Raw genomic sequence first — 17,636 nt, 5'->3', positions numbered from 1 at the left:
ACAGTTGCGCTGGGCTCGGGTATTGAATAATCACAGCTCACCCGTTTTCTGAGTTTGGTCACCTGACATATGTACCCCGAGTCGTGACTGATCATGACCCGAGCAACTGTGGTGTCATTGTCAGTTGACAGCAAGTGGCAAAGTGGCCAACCCCCGAGATGGGTAAAGGCGAGTGGATTTTACGGCTTAATTCATATTCCACAAACGCACTTATTGAGAATATATACCTTATTTTGACTAGCATGGCCGCATCGTACAAACTATTGTACATCATATATTCTGATCAGGCTCAATAATTAGGAACACCGTTTATTCTCATCATAAGAAATATATTATTAGATAATCAGGTTTTCACTGCATGAAATCTTTGAAGCAGGTCTAGTACCCCCATAAAGAAAATCGGCATGCTCAAACTGTTCTCAAATGTGTTTCTTGAGTCACAACATTCGAACCATCTCTCCGAGTTGTACTGTCACGGGTCTTTTTAGAATGTGGCAACGTGGTGCCCCTCCTCCAACAACGCGGGCTGGAACATAACGTTGGGAAGGGGCGCAGCATCCCCCTCCTTTCGTTGGAAATTGATGTTGGGAAACCGAAACGGGAAACTCAATGTACTACCGAAAGGGATACGCATCCTGGATCTTGATTGAAGGCGTGGCATGGGCTGACGACTGTGACGAAGCATTTGCGTTCACCTCGAAGCGAAAGTCACTCGGAGTACTTATTCGGAGATCACGGGCAAGGATGTAGATACACAACGCTAGCCCGTGATGAGCGCACCTTTCACGCAACGTGGAAAGTCATGTGGGCCGATGCTCCAAAGCCTGTGGGACCACGTGAGGAGTGAATACGACTGTGTTCTACTCTCCCCTTACCTGCCCGTCTTGTGCGCTTTCCTGACCCACGTCACCTTTTGCGCACCTTTCCTTCTGCTGGACCTCCTGGCCCCAGTCAGTCAGCGGGTCCGCGCGTGGAAGATCTCCGCGAAGCAGCCGCCGCCGCCTCTGCGCGCTTGGTTGAAGTGTCTGGGGAAAATCGCGGTCCAATACCTGACCGTCTTGCTGCCCGCCAGCGCACTCCTGCAGATATCGAGGAGACCCTCTCAACTCCCCGAATGGTCTCCAAGCAGCTGGCAGCTTTTTACCGACGTTTTTGTCTGCTTTCTGCTTTTCGACGCGCTCTTTTTCTCTTGGCACCTCTGCCTGCACAGGTGAGCAAAATCACTCCCGACCGTCCGTTCGTCCTCACATCCATCCTGCCACACATTACTGCGCGATTGATGTGTTTTAACAGACGTAATGTTGTCGTTGGCATCTGCATAATTCTGTAACTGAAATGTGAAATGTGGGATTTGTGCATATGGGGTGCTGTTTGTAAAGCAGCTCATGTGGAAAATAACGGCAACGTTTTCGGCCTATTTAGCGTCAGTGACTAAAAACTGATGAAGTTTGAGTAACTGGTCTGCACAGTTGACAACAGCTATTTTTCATTTAAAATGTTTGCTAGTTACGAATTTAATTTTTAATTTATGCACGTGTCTTCAACACACTCACATATTACGTTATATATATATATATATATATACAGTATATATATATATATATATATATATATATATATTACACACTCTCCCAAAAAGTTAGGGATATTTGGCTTTCAGGTGAAATATATGGAAAATGTAAATGGTTCACACGACAGTGATGTATCATGAATGTAGGAGATTTAAGTAGAAGAATGCATACCTCATCTCAAACAATTGGTGGGTACACCACAACAACAACAAAAATGCAAAGGTCTCTACAACATGTAAGGTGCCCTTAAGCTTCAATTAATGATGAAGGTGACTCATGCTATTCACAAGTATTCTGAGCTCATCTGCCCGGCGCCTCAGGTCTGTGGACCAGTCTTTGCTAGACGTACCAAGAACTAAACTGAGGCTCAGAGGGGATCGAGCCTTTTCTGTTGCTGGTCCCTCTCTCTGGAATGACCTCCCACTGAACATTCGGCAAGCCCCCCTCGCTGCCCATCTTTAAAGCCCTCCTCAAAACTCACTTGTATTGTTTGGCGTTCGACTCAGCATGACTTAGATTTGTTCTTGGTTTTACTGTTTGCTGCTTTCTAACGCCTTATTACCGATTTGTCTTACTGTTTATTGTGCATGTTAAATTGCTCCATGTACAGCACTTTGTATGCAGCGATGGCTGTTTGAAAGTGCTCTATACATACTGTTGACTTGACAAGTAGACTTTTTGTCTGATGGGGTATGGCATTCCATTTTTCTTGAAGGGCAGCCCTCGGGTCATTAAGGTCCTGGAGTGCAGAATTTTGAGCCTCTGCACGGCAACTTAGCTGATCCCAGAGGTTTTCAATAGGATTCATGTCTGGAGAAATTGCAGGCCATTCCATTTGAGGTACGCCAGTGTGCAACAGATATTCCATGATCGTGCAACCTCAATGAGCTGGAGCATTGTCATCCATCAAGATGAAATTAGGCCCGTGTTGTTCAGGTTGGGGCACAATCACTGGATTTATAATGTTATTCCGGTAGTATGGGCTTGTACACTGTACCATTCACAAAGTGTCGGGCAGTTCTGTACCGACTGGACACACCTTGGTGGTGGCCATAATTTCCGCTCAACGTTAATCGACTTTCATCAGAGAACAGCGCCGAGGCCCACTGCTCCCTCGTCCAGCATAAATGCTCCCTGGCTGGTGTAAAACGATGACGCTGTGGTCAAGTACCCTGGCGGGTCATCTAGCACGCTGACCACGCTGATGTAAACGGTTTCGAATGATCTGACGTGACACAAACCTGCCTGGAGTTCATTCATTATCCGGTTTCTCAGGGCATTGTTCACAAAGTAGCAGTCATCAGCATGGGATGTGACCAAAGAGCGTCCACTTTGACATCTTTCTGTGACTCTTCCAGTCTCTCTGTAACTCTGTTGCAACCTACTGATGACATCCTGTGACGCACTAAGCTCAGTGGCCGCGTCCATCTGAGAACGTCCCGTCTGAAGCATCACAATGGTGAGGTACTGTTGATCCATTGTGAGGTGTCGTCTTGGTTTCAAGATGTCAAAATGTGAACAGCCTGATGAGGACGACTGTTTAATACACCAGCTCTAATTGAACCAGGACCTTTATCGGTCGATTCAAGGATCAAACACCTCTTGTGAATTTTGCCGTTAAGCTCCTCGTTTGAGAGCAGCAACCTGCGCAAAAAGTCCTGCAATATTTCTCAGTTGGACACAAGCATACAAAAGCCTTGTTGAGAAGGTCACCAGGAAAGGCTTGAATGCATTTTGCGCTCATCCTGAAATTTTACTTGAAAGCCAAATATCCCTAACTTTTTATTTACCATACTTTGTCCTATAAATACAATTTCATATGTACCTGTGGATTAAATAGTGAAGGTTGTGGTAAAAAGTTTAGTGAGCAAAGAGCACAGCACGCCTGGTCCGGTCACTTGAATGAGAGGCTTCCAAGCCTCCAAAAAGGAGGGTGAGGCGTTTCCCGTGAAACCTTATGGTGGCCTCGCCTCCGATGATGACGACCTCTAGCCACAGCCTCAATGGTCAGCGATGTCAGCTTGGTGCGGCCGCCGGAGGGCTTCAGACACCGGAGGGTGACACCAAGGAGCCGCCAGCAATTCAGAGGCAGCCAAGTGAATGAGAGCAAGCTGGCATGCCAGCTGCGTGCCGCACGCTAAAATTCTTACCACAAGCTTTACTATTTAATCCATTGGTACATGTGAATGTGGTTAAGTATTGTTGTAAAACAACCGTTTTTTGTGGTGGTGGTGGGGGGCGGGGGGTTATGTGTTACAATTTGCAATGTCACCACATCGTGCAACTGTGATTTATATTTTGGATTGCCGCAAAACTTGTGGCTGATGCCACTTTATGAAATCTTGTGGCAGAACCCTGCACACAGCAAGCATGCAGTGGAGGCTCACACAGTTCATTTGATCCCACCCAATCCCTTTGGAGCCTTTTAAAATGCAACAGGAGGTACGCCTTTCTGGAACCTCGAAAGAAAACGCATCTTCAGTACTGCAGTACAGGGCGGGTGCACCATCTGCCACAACCCCTGTTTGTCCAATCAAGTCACACGATTAAGCGTCGATCCATGTTTTGGGAGTACACACATTTAGTGACTTCTCATAAGATAAGATATCCTTTATTAGTCCCACACTGGGGAAATGTACAGCCTCCAGCAGCAAGAATGTAGGTAGAAAGAAGAAAGAGGAAAAAAAAACAACAAACATCGTTCAATTGTAATACCGCTTAACTTTGGGCGGTTCTTGTAAAAAAAAAAAAGAAATAGCTGTTTGTGAAGTTTTGCGGTCGTTGTGTCGCGATGACTCACATTGCAATCTTTCGCGGTTTGTCGTGTCCTGAAGCAAACTAGGCAGATTTGTTTGTGTTGACATCTTGTGAACATATAATCTGTTTCCTATTTTGCATAGATTAGTTTTCTTGACTTAATTTGCTCCTGGCTTCTGTCCTGGGCCTGCTTGCTCCTCTTCTCCAATGACAAAGTACAGTCTTTTTGTGTTGCAGCTGCTTTTGAGCAGAATCTTTGCCATCTAGTGTTGAGAACTGTTATTACAACTTTTAACTGCTCAGCTCCAGTAAAATTTTTATTTTCAAAATCGGTGGGCACTCCAAGTTTGGGTGTAAGCCGCCAGTAGTTTCCCGTCTTTGATCTGTAATTACACAGTGCAAATGGCGAAAAAAAAAAGGAAAGTCCTTGAGTCTTTCTGTTGTTACTCAAAGCTATTGCGTCCTGTGATTCATTGATCAAGGTTCTGGAATTCGATTCATGACTTTATTTTATTGTTTTGTCTTTGTATTTCTCTTTTCTTTCCCTGATTTTTTTTACGCAACTTAAATAGAGATACAAAAAGCACCAGAGCAGAACAAAAGAAGCGGTGGAGCTAATAGTCTACAGCTATTTTTTTTACGGACTCAACTAAGCACTAAAAATGTACTAAAAATAAATAACGGACTGCAGGGATGAAAAGCAAACGGCGTATTGTCCAACTTTTTTATTGTAATACCCCCCCCCCCCCACAGTGGGTTCACGACTGTAAAATGAGTATAAGACCAACAAAGAAAAGAGAAGGTGATCATACTCTATGATGCAATGCGTTAAAATTAAATACAGTGTAGGTTCACATGCCATTCCTGATGGAACAGTTATTTCTCATCTTTGTTTACTTTCCTCGTGTGTACAGTACGTCTCTATGATGGAATGAGTTGACTTGACGCCACATACTGTAATCTGGGGAAAATCCAATGTTTAAAGCGGAAAGCCATCTGTCACAATGCTAAAGCCAGAAAAAAAATCATTGCCGGATTTTTTTTTCCTTCCAAAAATCATATGATTCAACGCTAGTTAGTTTTCATGTATTTAAGTTATTACTATGAAACAGCAGCATGGTTTACAAGTCAGGTTAGCACGTACACTTTGCAGTTGTGAGTTTTGGGTTTCCACCTTGGCTCCGGCCTACCTGGGTGGAGTTTGTCTTTTCTGCCTTACTTGAATCGTTTTTTTCCAGGTACTCCATCCTGCTCCCACATTCCGAAAACATGCAGTTTAGGCTTCATGCAAGACTCTAAATTGGTCGTGAAAAATCAGTGTGAATGTAAATTGCGATTGTCTGACCAATAGTCCAGAATATATCCCAACCTTTTGCCCAAAGCCAGCTAGGATCAGCTCCTGGTTAGCCATGACCCTAATGAAGCCATGGGTGGGAGGAAGTCACATATGTGCTGTTCGTAAGACTCTTGTCTTAACTTTCAAGTTTAGTGCAAGTTTCATGTTGCTCGTGGGGGGCGAGGGGTGTCAAGTCCAGTGTCCACTAAATTTCAAGCAATTCAAATCATTCCGTGGGTCAAGCAAAGTATAAGTTAAGTCAAACCAGTCATTAGCACAATAGCCACTTTGCATGAAAACACGCACACACACACACACACACACACACACACACACGCACACACACACACAGATACACACACATGCACACATGCACACGCACACGCACACACACACGTAAGTCAATTGTGATTTCTGACAGACAGTTGCTCGTTTGCTTCTTTTCAGGATCCCATGGCTCTATCGCAACGTCCACCAAGAGCACCACCAGCACCATGCACCCTTCGCCCTGCAGGCCCAGGACGCCAGCACCTCCGAGTTGCTCTCCCTGCTGCTGCTAGCACAGATCAGTGCCTGCTTGGTGAACTGTCACCCCCTCAGTCAGGTCGTCTTCCACATTTTCAACACCTGGCTGGCGGTGGAGGACCACTGTGGCTACAACCTGCCCTGGGCTCTGCACAGACTGCTGCCTTTTTACGGCGGAGCCCCTCACCACCACATTCATCATCAGCGGCACAATGTTAACTTTGCGCCCTATTTCACCCATTGGGACCACCTCTTTGGCACATACAGGAGGGACTGAGGGTGTGTTCAAGTTTCATCATTCTTTTTTAGGGCGTGAGATTTCCAAATGTCCATCTGCGCATCCACCAGTTGCAATGAATTACACATTGGGGAATCTGTCATTTGACCGATCAGTCCTGACAACGCGCCCAATCTTCCCTGGCAGCTTCGATCATGGTTCAAAATCAAATGCAGAAATGTGATTGTAATATAAAGTATCCACACGTTCATGTAAGAGCAGGAGTGCTGTTCAATCTCGTCTATCTGCTACATCTTTTCTGTTGAGTTCACAAATAGAAATGTCAACTCTTTCATGCCAGTGTACCATCCAAATGCTTTGTGAGAGCTGTTGTATATATTTTGCATTTATGTATTGCTCTTGTATCGTCCAAAATGTAAAATGTTGATTTTGAGTGTTTATTGTGCAATGTAAATATCCAAATTCTGTGAACATTTTATGATATAAACTAATTATTTCCACTAAGCCTTCCTTTATTTTATTTTTTTCACACACCCCCGCCACAGCTGTTTCCACTTTCTGATGCACCTGATAAGCCCTTAAAGTCATCAGAGCAGAACATAGACTGCAGCTCACATTTCCAGTTTTCTGCCACAGTTTGAGTCATCTGTGCCCCGACGGTCTTAAGTTCGCTTTGAGATGGACCCGCAGGGATCAGATTAAGAAACCAAAAGCATATGTGCAAGAGATGAGAAATCATCTGACATGTCACCGTTTTTTTTCTCTTTTTCTTATTTTGTTCATTTTATTATTCTTCTATTTTCTTTCCAACACAAACTCCGTCCCCCACATACTTTCTGTCATGATTCGGTTTAGGGACCAACAGGTGGCACTGTAGGGCTCCCCCGGCAGCTGCACACCTGTTGGTCATTTGGTAATTAGTTGTATAAAAGGACTCCTGCCCGAACACTCGGTGTCGGGTCATTGTTGCTTCTCGCTACTGTCGTGTGTGTAGCTGTTTGCGCTTGTTTTCTGTCATGTTTAGTTCATTGTTACGTTTTAGATTTAGTCATGGTTTTTGTTTGATACTTTGGTGTGTGTTTTGGATTTAGTTTTCTTTGTTTTAAATACAATTCTTCAAATACACCCTGCTCCTCTCTCCTGCCTGGTTTTTGGTGTCTACCACCACCTTGCTACGTGACACTTTCAATACAAAACAAGTGTCTTGTTTTCTCACGGTTGTTAATGGAATCCTGCTTTTTTTTTTCTTTTTTTTTTGGCGGGGGCTGATTTTCCACAACTTTAATGTGACCTTTTGACAATAATAGCTGTATGCAAAAAAAATCTAAAAAAAGTGAGTCGGGTTTCACAAGTTGCATAACAGCGGCAACATCTGTGTTCCATTTCTGACATGTTCAGGAGGCTTTCCAAAATTTCACAACATAAATTGTTCAAAGATGTCTGAACGTGTCCTACGGACCTACGCGCTCAGCCAGCAAGCCAATGTTTGCTTTGGGAAAGGAGGAGAAAGCAAGAGAAGAGTGCTTGGGTGGTGGTGTTAGCGGGAGATGACTTGATAAAAACGTGACCCAAAGCGGAAACGATCATTACAGGCCCAACGTCAGAGTCAGGGCGAGTCGTGTCGCTCGGCACCGCAAATTCAAGGCGAGATACACGTCGACAGCCTGCCACCCACTTTATGATGTCAGTGTAGCATTATGGGAGGCCGGGCACCGTCTGTACATTGTGAACTCCTCCCTTTGTTTACTCGCTGTAAGGTACACACCTAGATGGATCACGTAGGCTGAAATCCTCCACGAAAGCCCGCACGGAGAGAGCATGCAGTGCCGGCTGAAATTGTTTCGGCAGATATGTCAAACAAGAAGGAGAAAAGGCGCGGAGCGTTCGCCAGGATTTGTTATCATTTCAGTAAATACGAAACACTTCCCATTTCATCATATTTCCTGAGACTTGGCGCTTCGCTGACAAAGGCCAGATTCTATTTCGCCCTCATTCTGTAAATATTCAATTAGTGAGCTTTTCATAGCTCAGACTGCCTTGTTAAAAGTTCTTGCCCTTCTGCTCTGCTACTATATTTACTTCGATCCTTCCGCACTGTCATTCTACTGAGCGGTCAGGCAGAATTTTTTGCTTTCTGGGATTTGTATGTGCTTTTGGCACTGCGCCGTTGTCCCAGTGGCTGAGGATGACATCAGCGCAATTGGGCTGAAAACGTAAATCTTGTGATGACATGTGATCAAAATTGATTACAATCAGCCTGCCACGCATGTTTTTGGAATGTGGGAGGAAACCGGAGCACCCGGAGAAAACCCACGCAGGGCCGGGGAGAACATGTAAACTCCACACAGGGAGGCCGTAGCCGGAATCGAACCTTGTACCTCTGCACTGTGAAGCCGACGTACCGGGCCGCCCAAGAAGGTATATGACGAGGGATTTTATTTCAAAGGAGAATTTCCCATTCTTACTTGCACCAGTTGGAGCGCTTGCAGTGTGTGCTGTTAAAAGTTTGACTTGATAGCTCATCATATGTTTTCAATGAGCGCCAGGTGTGGACTGCAGGCAAGTCCGTCTTTACCCCATTCATTTGTTGCGCTATAATAATGAAACATATGTTTCCAATATGAAAAACATCAACAGTAACTGTAAATTTCGGTTCAGTTACCGGGAGAGACAGCTGCCTTTTTTTTTTTTTACTTTGGAAACAATAATCCGGTAAGTTAAGGGCACGTTTTTTGGCTCTCTTGAACATGATTTGATTTCTAATCAGAATGGAAGGTCCACTCAGAAGACTTTGAACATCAATCATCTTTGAACTGCCATTTGTCTGTTCTGGGTCAAAAGGTGTTTTGAAATCAGTGTGATCTGTTCTACACTACAGAGGAATTTTTATAGTCCATTTTTTTGGTTGCAGCTGCAACACCTCCTTATTGTGCAGGTCTCACTTTAACGCAATTCCTTGAGATGATCAGTAGCACTCTTTTGAAGGTTCAACTTCAAGACAGAATGTTTATGGCCCATAAATACTTACAGATGGCCTGAATCAGGATCATCGAGAAGGTAGAGTTGAAGTTGAAAGACAAAATGGTCAGACGTTGACCAAAAAACACCTCCCAAATCCAACACAAAATGTTCTGGATTTTGTTTAGCGATGCCACCAAAAAAGGGCACAAGTGACAGCAAATAAGGGGAAAAAAAGTGTTATGATGACCATAAAGCCCAAAAGGGGACTTGATGCACTTTATGATATTAGTACATACGTCTCATGAAATGATGAGAGGCCATTGTTACTTCCTCAATAGACGTTCATTTGGAACGAATGATAATAAAAGAATGCAATACTGGAAAATAATGATTAAATGTGAAGTGACTCACCTCTCAGGCACGCACAGTAATTGTTTCACCGCATGTTCATTTGTATGCATGAATCACGGTCTTTTGATGCTGGCATGGCAGCGCTTTACATTATTTGCTCTGAGAAAAGCGATTCTAAATCACAGCAAATCCGAGGTTGACCTGCATCCCTGCAAGAACGGATTGCTTTTGCTTTTAAGTGAATTCACAAATTAATCTTTTGTACCGCTCGTCTTTTGTAGAGTCATGGATGAGTGTGAGCCTTTCCAAGCTGACTTTAATGTGGTGCAACTTATAAACAAAAAAAAATAATTCACACTAAAAATGTCCCAAACACACTTTTTGGGCACTTAAGTCAGAGTCTTTGGTTTTAAGGATCTGCCAATACCGACATGAAAAAAAAAAAATTAATGCAAAATGTCTCAAATGAATATAAAAATGTACATATCAATCCAGGATTGGTCTTCGGGCAGGAGGCGGGTTCGACCCTGAACTGGCATACCTGTCAACTTTTCGGAGCGCCAAACTGTATAAACTACCGGTACCCAAAAAATCCTTATAAAGAGCAAAAAATCCTTGTAACATACCAAAGCATTTTATATATCAAAATAACGACAGAAAAAAAACCCACAAAATTTTCAATGATATGCAATGAATACTCTGCTGTTTTCAACTAGGAACCACGTGATTTATTGGAAAGTTACCGGAAATGAAAGCAGTCGAGTAGATTAGCACCATTCTGGGCAAAAGCAAACAGAACTACCTGTTAGGGAAAAAAAACAAACGGAAATTTTCAGAATCCGTATGATTTGTGCGATACGGCCATATACGTAAGATTCACCACAAAATCCGTATGAACTATGGCTAAACCGTATGAGTTGACAGGTATGAACTGGTTGCCAGCCAATCGCAGGGCACATACAGACAAATAAACAACAAAATACGCCTTACGATACATGGTTGATTTTTTTGGTCGAAAAACGCCGTACTATACACGGTCGTTTTTTGGGGGGGCTAAAAACACCTTACTCTAAATGGTCGTTTTTTTCTTCTAAAAACGACTCATCATTCACTTCAAAGAGCCGAAATCCTCAGGCCTGCTCCTGAATTATTTTAATTTTTTGCAACATTTCCCCAGTGTGGGACGACTAAAGGATATCTTATCTTATTTGTTTATAATTGTATGTACAGTATATGTTGTTTTTTGTGTTATTATCATATGCAATTGAATAAGTAGACCATTTCAGAATTCGAAATTGGGACTCTCTCAATGCATAATGGCACTCATACTTTTCTGATCAGCGAGTCCATGGGACTCACTGTCGGTAAACTAAAATTATCACTGAGAGATTACCGCTTTTACTGCAGTCACTAATTGACTTCTATGCAAAGTCATTTCTCAACTTGTGTTCCGTGCCATGTCATGCCTCTTGAGTGTTGATTTACTTCACATTAAGAAACTACTGCACTAAAATATTAATTCATAAATGTATATCATATGCTCTTTAGTTTTTCTTAGTATAAATAAGTCTTTCCACAACGATTATGTTTCCTTATTGTGCCAAACAATTTACCTTTGACTGCAGCGCAGAGTAAGAGAACTCTGCACGAGATTTGGACTACAAACTTTGGAAATTTGATCCAGACACGCTATCCAGTACACCAGCTTGTTGCTGCCCCTTTCTATCTCTGAATATAAATATAGGTACTATTCATCAATTGACCCATGCCCATATCTGCCAAATATTCGTTACTCCCACAAAAAGATGACTCGATGCATTTCAGAGAATAAATTGGATCACATCCTTTATTTACAACCTCATTGTGCGTTGGTACACGAAAAGAGCAATACAATATTGCAGTCAGGATTTTACAATTTGACAACAGTCATCATCCATTCACCGCATCCATCTATTTTCTAATCCGATTATCCTCACAAGGGTCGAGGCCGCGCTGGAGCCTCTCCCGGTCGGCGGGGGGCACCCTGAACCGGTTGCCGGCCAATCGCAGGAGTCATCATCATTCAGAACAATTTATCAGTGCTCAGCCTCACGCACAGGTTTTCCATCACAGTGTCAGTGTGAGCGCACACACACAATCCATTTTCGTCATTAACAGTCCCGCTAATCACTTTCCCATGCTTCTTTGTTTGGAAGCCATGAGGTGAACTCTGACCTGTACGCTGATACCAATGGATGTAGAAAGCAATGGAGAAGAAGCAGGCCAAATGATTCTTAACCATCCAGTGCGCTCTTTCGCTCAAAATGTCAAGCCTCATCTTCATTGTAAATAGCCAAACGACACCACAACATATGAAGATCATGAGGAATTCACATGAACTTAAACTTAAAGAAGCATTCAATGTTTTGAATGAATTTGTCATTCATTTTGTTCTGGGATCCAAATGCCTTTTTGAATCATCTAGAGCACAGATGTCAAATTCAAGACCCTGAGGCCAGATTTGGCCCGCCACCTCATTTTATGTGGCCCACAAATGCAAAGCTTGTTCGTCACCTTCGTATTTGCCTACTAAAATACCCAAATTGCAAATTACCTTCACTTTTAATCACATTGAGATATCGCAAGCATATTTTGTTACTCATCACCCTTTGAAAATTAGTGGATTTAAAAAAATTGGTTCTCCACCAAATTGTTGTGTATACGTGATGATGTGAGACATGAATTGAAATTGGTTCACAGCCATAATGGCCCTCTGAGGAAAACCAGAACTACGATGTGGCCCGTGACAAAAAATGAGTGCGACCCCCTAATGTCGAGCAATTAGAAATTTACGTTTTAAATCTCTTGAGAAACTGCAAGGACATGTAATTATTTTTATTTTTTATTTTTTGCGATGGTAATAATTCAAACAGTGCTTTTGTCTTTGGACCTTTGCCACTTTCCTGCATAATTTTTAGCTAAAAGACACCTACCCAGAAAAATAAGTCACTTTAACTCGAAATGTAACTATCAATATTTGTTTCACTTGAAAAAAAGGAAGAATAAATTAGAACAATAAATAGTAGTGTGTTTATTACAAGCAGCAGAGGTATCAAAAGCCTTATAACAAAAGAAAACATATTTTTCTTTTAGGTTTTATCGAGACAACTTTGCTTCTTTTTAAGTCCCTGACTTTGGTTCACATATGATAAATATAACGCCCCCCCCCCCCCCCCCCCCCGAAAGGCCATTTAGCATCCAAGTGATGGATGAGGACTAGGACATGCGAGGTCAGCAAGGTGAGACAGTTAACATAATGAGTTGCCTCGGAATGCGGTCAACCCCTGGTCCTTTGTTTTGTCTCAATCCCTCATACGGACACCTCAAACATCCTCTGGAATGACATCCAAGTTTGATCAGTACATACTTCCCAACCTCAAACACCATGCTATCACTTTTGTGTGTGTGTGTGTGTGTTTGGTTTGGTAGTGGAAAAGAGTCATGTGAAGTGGGAAACTGGGTTGGGACAGATAACCCCGCCAGTGGTGGTGCCCACATATCAGGGGCCTGCAGGAGGCGAGCCTGGAGAGTTCAAGTCTTGTCAGGTTGCCTCCAGGAGGTCATTTCATTGTGGCAGGGAGCATGAAGAGCTGATTAGTGCTTGCATCAAGTGGGGAGGGCGGAGATAAGTGGAGAGGAAAACACATGTCAGGGGGACGGAGCAGGAGGGGGAACCTCTGGCCCACGAGTTCCCACAGACAATTGCATACGCAGCAGAATGTGCTGGCTTAGATCCGCTTTCGGAACTTCTTGTAACTTTGAGTCGCGCTGGCAAAAAGACGCGTGAGCGTCACTCTTGCCTGACCGCCGCTGCCTCTGAGCTCACCGCGTCGGCGGCCGCCATCCACGACGAAGAAGATATCGTCTTTTCTGTCTCGACGGACAAAGTCCAGCCACACAAGGACTTAATAAAAAGTGATTACATGCACTTCCAGTCCTACTGATTGAGAGTCCAATGGCACTCTCGGACTCGTTTAGCTTTTGGTTGACTTCACGTCACTCCTCCAGAGTGCGGCTATCGACAGCCGCACTCGGCCACCGCCATCCCTTCATACTTATGCTTATACGTGACCACGCCTGTGTCGTCCAGGTACAGGAGTGAGATGGGATCCAGCTTGGTGGGCACGCAACACGCTCGCGCTGTTTTCTGAGGACTGTTGATGTTGACCAGCGTTTGGACGATGGCGTGTTTGGTGGGTGTGACGTGCTTTGTGAGCGGGAACGAGCAGATCCCAGCGCACTCGTAGGCGTCGTAACTGCCGGGCGCCAGGATCCAACTGTCCCATCCGATATCCTTGAAATCTACGTGCAGAGGTTGCCTCCTGCAGTGGTTTCCCTTGGCGTTGCGACGGATGCGCGAGCTCGTGTCGTAGATCAGATTCGAGCGCATCTGGAGCAGGTCGGCTTCATCCGGTTCGGACTCGTCATTGCTGTCGTAGCCCTTTGTCTCCAGCTCGCCCGGCAAGTCATTTCCCAAGTCGTTTCGGAGCATGACGTTGGAGGTTTCGTGGTCGATCATCTCTTCCAGGTCATGCTTGTCATCACGATGATCGCCGCTTTCATCATTCGAGAAAACGATCAACAGGGGCTTGTGTTTTTCCTTCACGTTGGTGTCAATCTTCATGTCCGCTTCGGTATTCTCATTTTTACCTCGGTCTGCGACACGTCGCGTGTCTTCGCCGGCCACGCTGTCAATGTGCACCTCCAGACGATGAGTGGTCCCGTGCTCAGATTTACGCCACCGCTGGACAGAAGCGGTGAGGTCGAACGCTTCCCAGCCATCGTCGGTGCCGTACACTTGTCTCGACGCCAACTCCAACAGCTCCGTATGCGCCTGTTGACCCCCAAGGTCGTCTCCTCTCGCAAAATTCTCGTCTGTGCTGTTGTCCTCTTCGTCATGACGTACCAGTTCGTAGATCGTGACTTTGCGGTCGACGCCGGCAAACAGGTGGCGGTCAGTCTGGACGAGCGTGTAGAGACGTAGCTCGGCTGCGGTGATGTGTTCGTGATGGGGGACTGACACGTTGAAGAGGAGCGGGTGGCGCCTTACTCCCCCGACACCAACAGTGCTTGAAGAGGAATCTGGGGAATGGACCAAAAACATGGCAAAGGAATGAAATATTGGTCGGATATGTTTATCTTTACATGTTAGCGTTAACAAGACACATCACACTGGAAAAGGTGTAGAATGTTTGAATGTACATTGGACATCAATTCTGCATCATTCGAATTAAGGGTTATTAAAGTTAACAAAAATGTATGCGGGGGGAGGGGGGAAAGTCACATTCTTGAATATTTTCGTCTTTATTGCTCTGATCCTCAGGGTTTTATAATCGTGTACACGGCATAGTCCATTTTTTTCCCGATTTTTGCTCTCCCTCAACCTCTTGTACTCTCATGCAAGTGTCATCTCAACTCTACCGATTTCCTACAAATGCCACCCATTGAACCTGCTTACGAAGGGTTTACTTAAAAAGCGCATCAAATCACCTGTATAGTATGGAACTGCATTTAGTTACTTGGATGAGTTCTAAAAAATGATTAAGGAGAAAACGAAAAAGATGCAAGTGGAGAAATTGTTGATGGGATACAATATTATATTAACCCTGGAGAACCCAAGAACCCTTTTCTTCTTTGGAAAATGATGAATTATATATTAACTCATTCAGTACCAGCCAATTCTAGACCAAGTCTGAAAAGACGTGTAAAAAGGTCTTTGGGAGTGAATGAGTTAAATGACTGCGATATATTCACTGAACACCAAAATATATGTTTGTTTGGGGGTTTTTTTTCAAATATTCAATGCTTTAATCCGAATTTAGGATTAGGGCCAAATTTGACCATTTGGGATCTAAGGGTAGCATTTGAGTAGCAGATTTTATAGGGGCCAAATATGACCTTGTGGGTTCTCCAGGGCTAAAAAAAATGTAGAAATGCTGTTTTGTACAGTCCTCACGAAATAGTTTCAATAAACATTTTAGCATTTAAATGAGTTTTGAAAGCTAGTACCCCTACACATGATTGACATTGGATGCTAAACTGAACTGAATGTTCCAATAAGATACGCTAAGATAACCTTTATTTGTCCCACAATCGCGATTATGTGGAAATATATGAATTCACTGCAATTTGAAAGTCGTAAACAAAGCTTCCTGTACCCTCATTCTTGAAGCTGCGAATGATGCTGGCACTCGGCGCTGAGGTGCGGTCATTGGCAAAGCGGTTGTAGAGCTCCATCATGTACTCAGGCGGCTCCTCTCGTACGCTTCCCGGTGGCAGCGGAGGTGGACCCAAGCCGGACAGGTTGAATGTCTGCAGGAACTGCTCTTTCAGGCTCTCCAGCACACCCTGCATGATCAGATTGTTGTCCTGCTCCGGCTGAGACACGTCCGCCGCCCTGCCCAGTCCGTCTTTCAGCCCCGGAGTGGGTCGAAGCCTCTGGTCGGCGTTCGAGATTGGGCTGCCCTCACCGCAAAGAGGCCCCCGGAGCAACAATATAGAAAATAGGAAGAGTAAAGTCTCGGTGCTGAAAATGGTTCCCGGAAGAGAAACCCAAACACTCGCCATGGAGAAAAAAAAAATTAGCAATTAGTTTTATGCTGTCACGGTCGATAAAAAGCGTTGGTGACCTTTTCTGTGACAAGTGGGATCTTCTACGGTGCATGCAGTAAACCTAATGCAGCGTCGCCGTTTACACAGCATTTAGTCTCATGCACAGCTATGGCCTATGCGTCCAGTCCAGTGGCAGCGTGACGGAGGCCCGGTATGGTCCACCTTGTCATCTCTGTTGTGTGGTTCTCTTTCTGTGCTTTACACTCCCTTCCCAGCTTTTTCTCTCAGTCCCTTATCTACGATATGGTGGGCTCTGCTTTGCTGTGTATGTGTGTGTGTGTGTGTGTGTGTGTGTGTGTGCGTGCGTGCATGCCCTCCACTTTGTGTGATGTTGAGCGTGTGTTATCTCACAACTTCCTTAATGAGGATTTTGTAAACACTGTCCTGTAGCCTCTTCCTTGTGGAAGCGCTATTTTGTTTGGGTGGGTGCACCAGAGTTGATTTTTGTTTTTCATTTGTTTATTTGGTTTGTAAATGGCCAAAATTCTGCACGCCGTTGTTGATGCGCCATAGACCATTTCTCTTTGACAAAGTACGGCAGTCTGCTGATACCATTCCATATTATAAAATACTTGTTCGAGTGAAATTGAAATGTAATGAGCTGTGAGGCCCATTGACCAAGACGACTGAAAGATGTTTAACTCTTTCCACATTTCGTGGCGAGTACAATAGAAGTGTGCATTGCCCAATGTACGGTCAGTGAAGAGTCTCGGAATATAAATAGGAGATAAACGTAATGCCAGGATTTCACATGCGGCAGTTCTTTAATGTTGCGCCTAAATGGAGTAAACTATTTCCAGCTGAGTGAGACACAGTGATTCAACGTACACGGTACAGCTCGCTGTGCCGTCACCGAGCTGCTTCCTGCTGGGATAACAAAATGGCCTCCCTGCCACTAGGAAGAACATTCCTGCTCAGCACCTGAACCCACGACTGTTGCTCTCATTCCAGAGCTTCTTTGCGTGACCCGGCGATACACTCGATGCGTCACTCAGATGGGAAGCAATGAGCTTTTCCCGCACCTGCCACTTGTCTGCCCGGGTGACACTTGACAGACATGCGCTTATCTGCTGCGCTGTGAAACTGCCGTCGCAACTGACATTGTACCTTCCTGATGACCCGTTGAAGATTTGTTAGTGGACTGCTGCCCGCGAGCGCGCGCGAACACACGCACACACACACTCTTAAGATTGTGAGGTCTAGCAAAAACAATTGTGTGGTACAACAAAAAGAATTTCAGAAATTA

General features: G+C 44.3%; 3 protein-coding genes across 3 annotated transcripts in view; 1 reads left to right on the top strand and 2 right to left on the bottom strand.

Annotated features, from left to right (window-relative positions):
* snrnp27 (small nuclear ribonucleoprotein 27 (U4/U6.U5)) overlaps nucleotides 1-17,636 on the bottom strand; it is a 193,561-nt gene that overhangs the window by 94,558 nt on the left and 81,367 nt on the right. The gene's annotated exons all lie outside the window — the stretch shown is intronic.
* LOC127601618 (cholesterol 25-hydroxylase-like protein) lies at nucleotides 561-7,614 on the top strand. Its single transcript, XM_052067050.1, has 2 exons — nucleotides 561-1,210; nucleotides 6,112-7,614. The coding sequence occupies exons 1-2, from the start codon at nucleotides 771-773 to the stop codon at nucleotides 6,464-6,466; spliced, it is 795 nt and encodes a 264-aa protein (XP_051923010.1). The 5' UTR covers nucleotides 561-770; the 3' UTR covers nucleotides 6,467-7,614.
* bmp10 (bone morphogenetic protein 10) lies at nucleotides 11,568-16,345 on the bottom strand. The gene is made up of 2 exons (XM_052067061.1): nucleotides 15,937-16,345; nucleotides 11,568-14,860 (listed from the first exon to the last, which is right to left on the bottom strand). The coding sequence occupies exons 1-2, from the start codon at nucleotides 16,343-16,345 to the stop codon at nucleotides 13,794-13,796; spliced, it is 1,476 nt and encodes a 491-aa protein (XP_051923021.1). The 3' UTR covers nucleotides 11,568-13,793.

The sequence above is a fragment of the Hippocampus zosterae genome, chromosome 6 (assembly GCF_025434085.1).
Source record: "Hippocampus zosterae strain Florida chromosome 6, ASM2543408v3, whole genome shotgun sequence".
Lineage (NCBI taxonomy): Eukaryota > Metazoa > Chordata > Actinopteri > Syngnathiformes > Syngnathidae > Hippocampus > Hippocampus zosterae.
The sequence above is the reverse complement of the archived record's forward strand: the minus strand, read 5'-3'. Positions and strand labels throughout refer to the sequence as shown.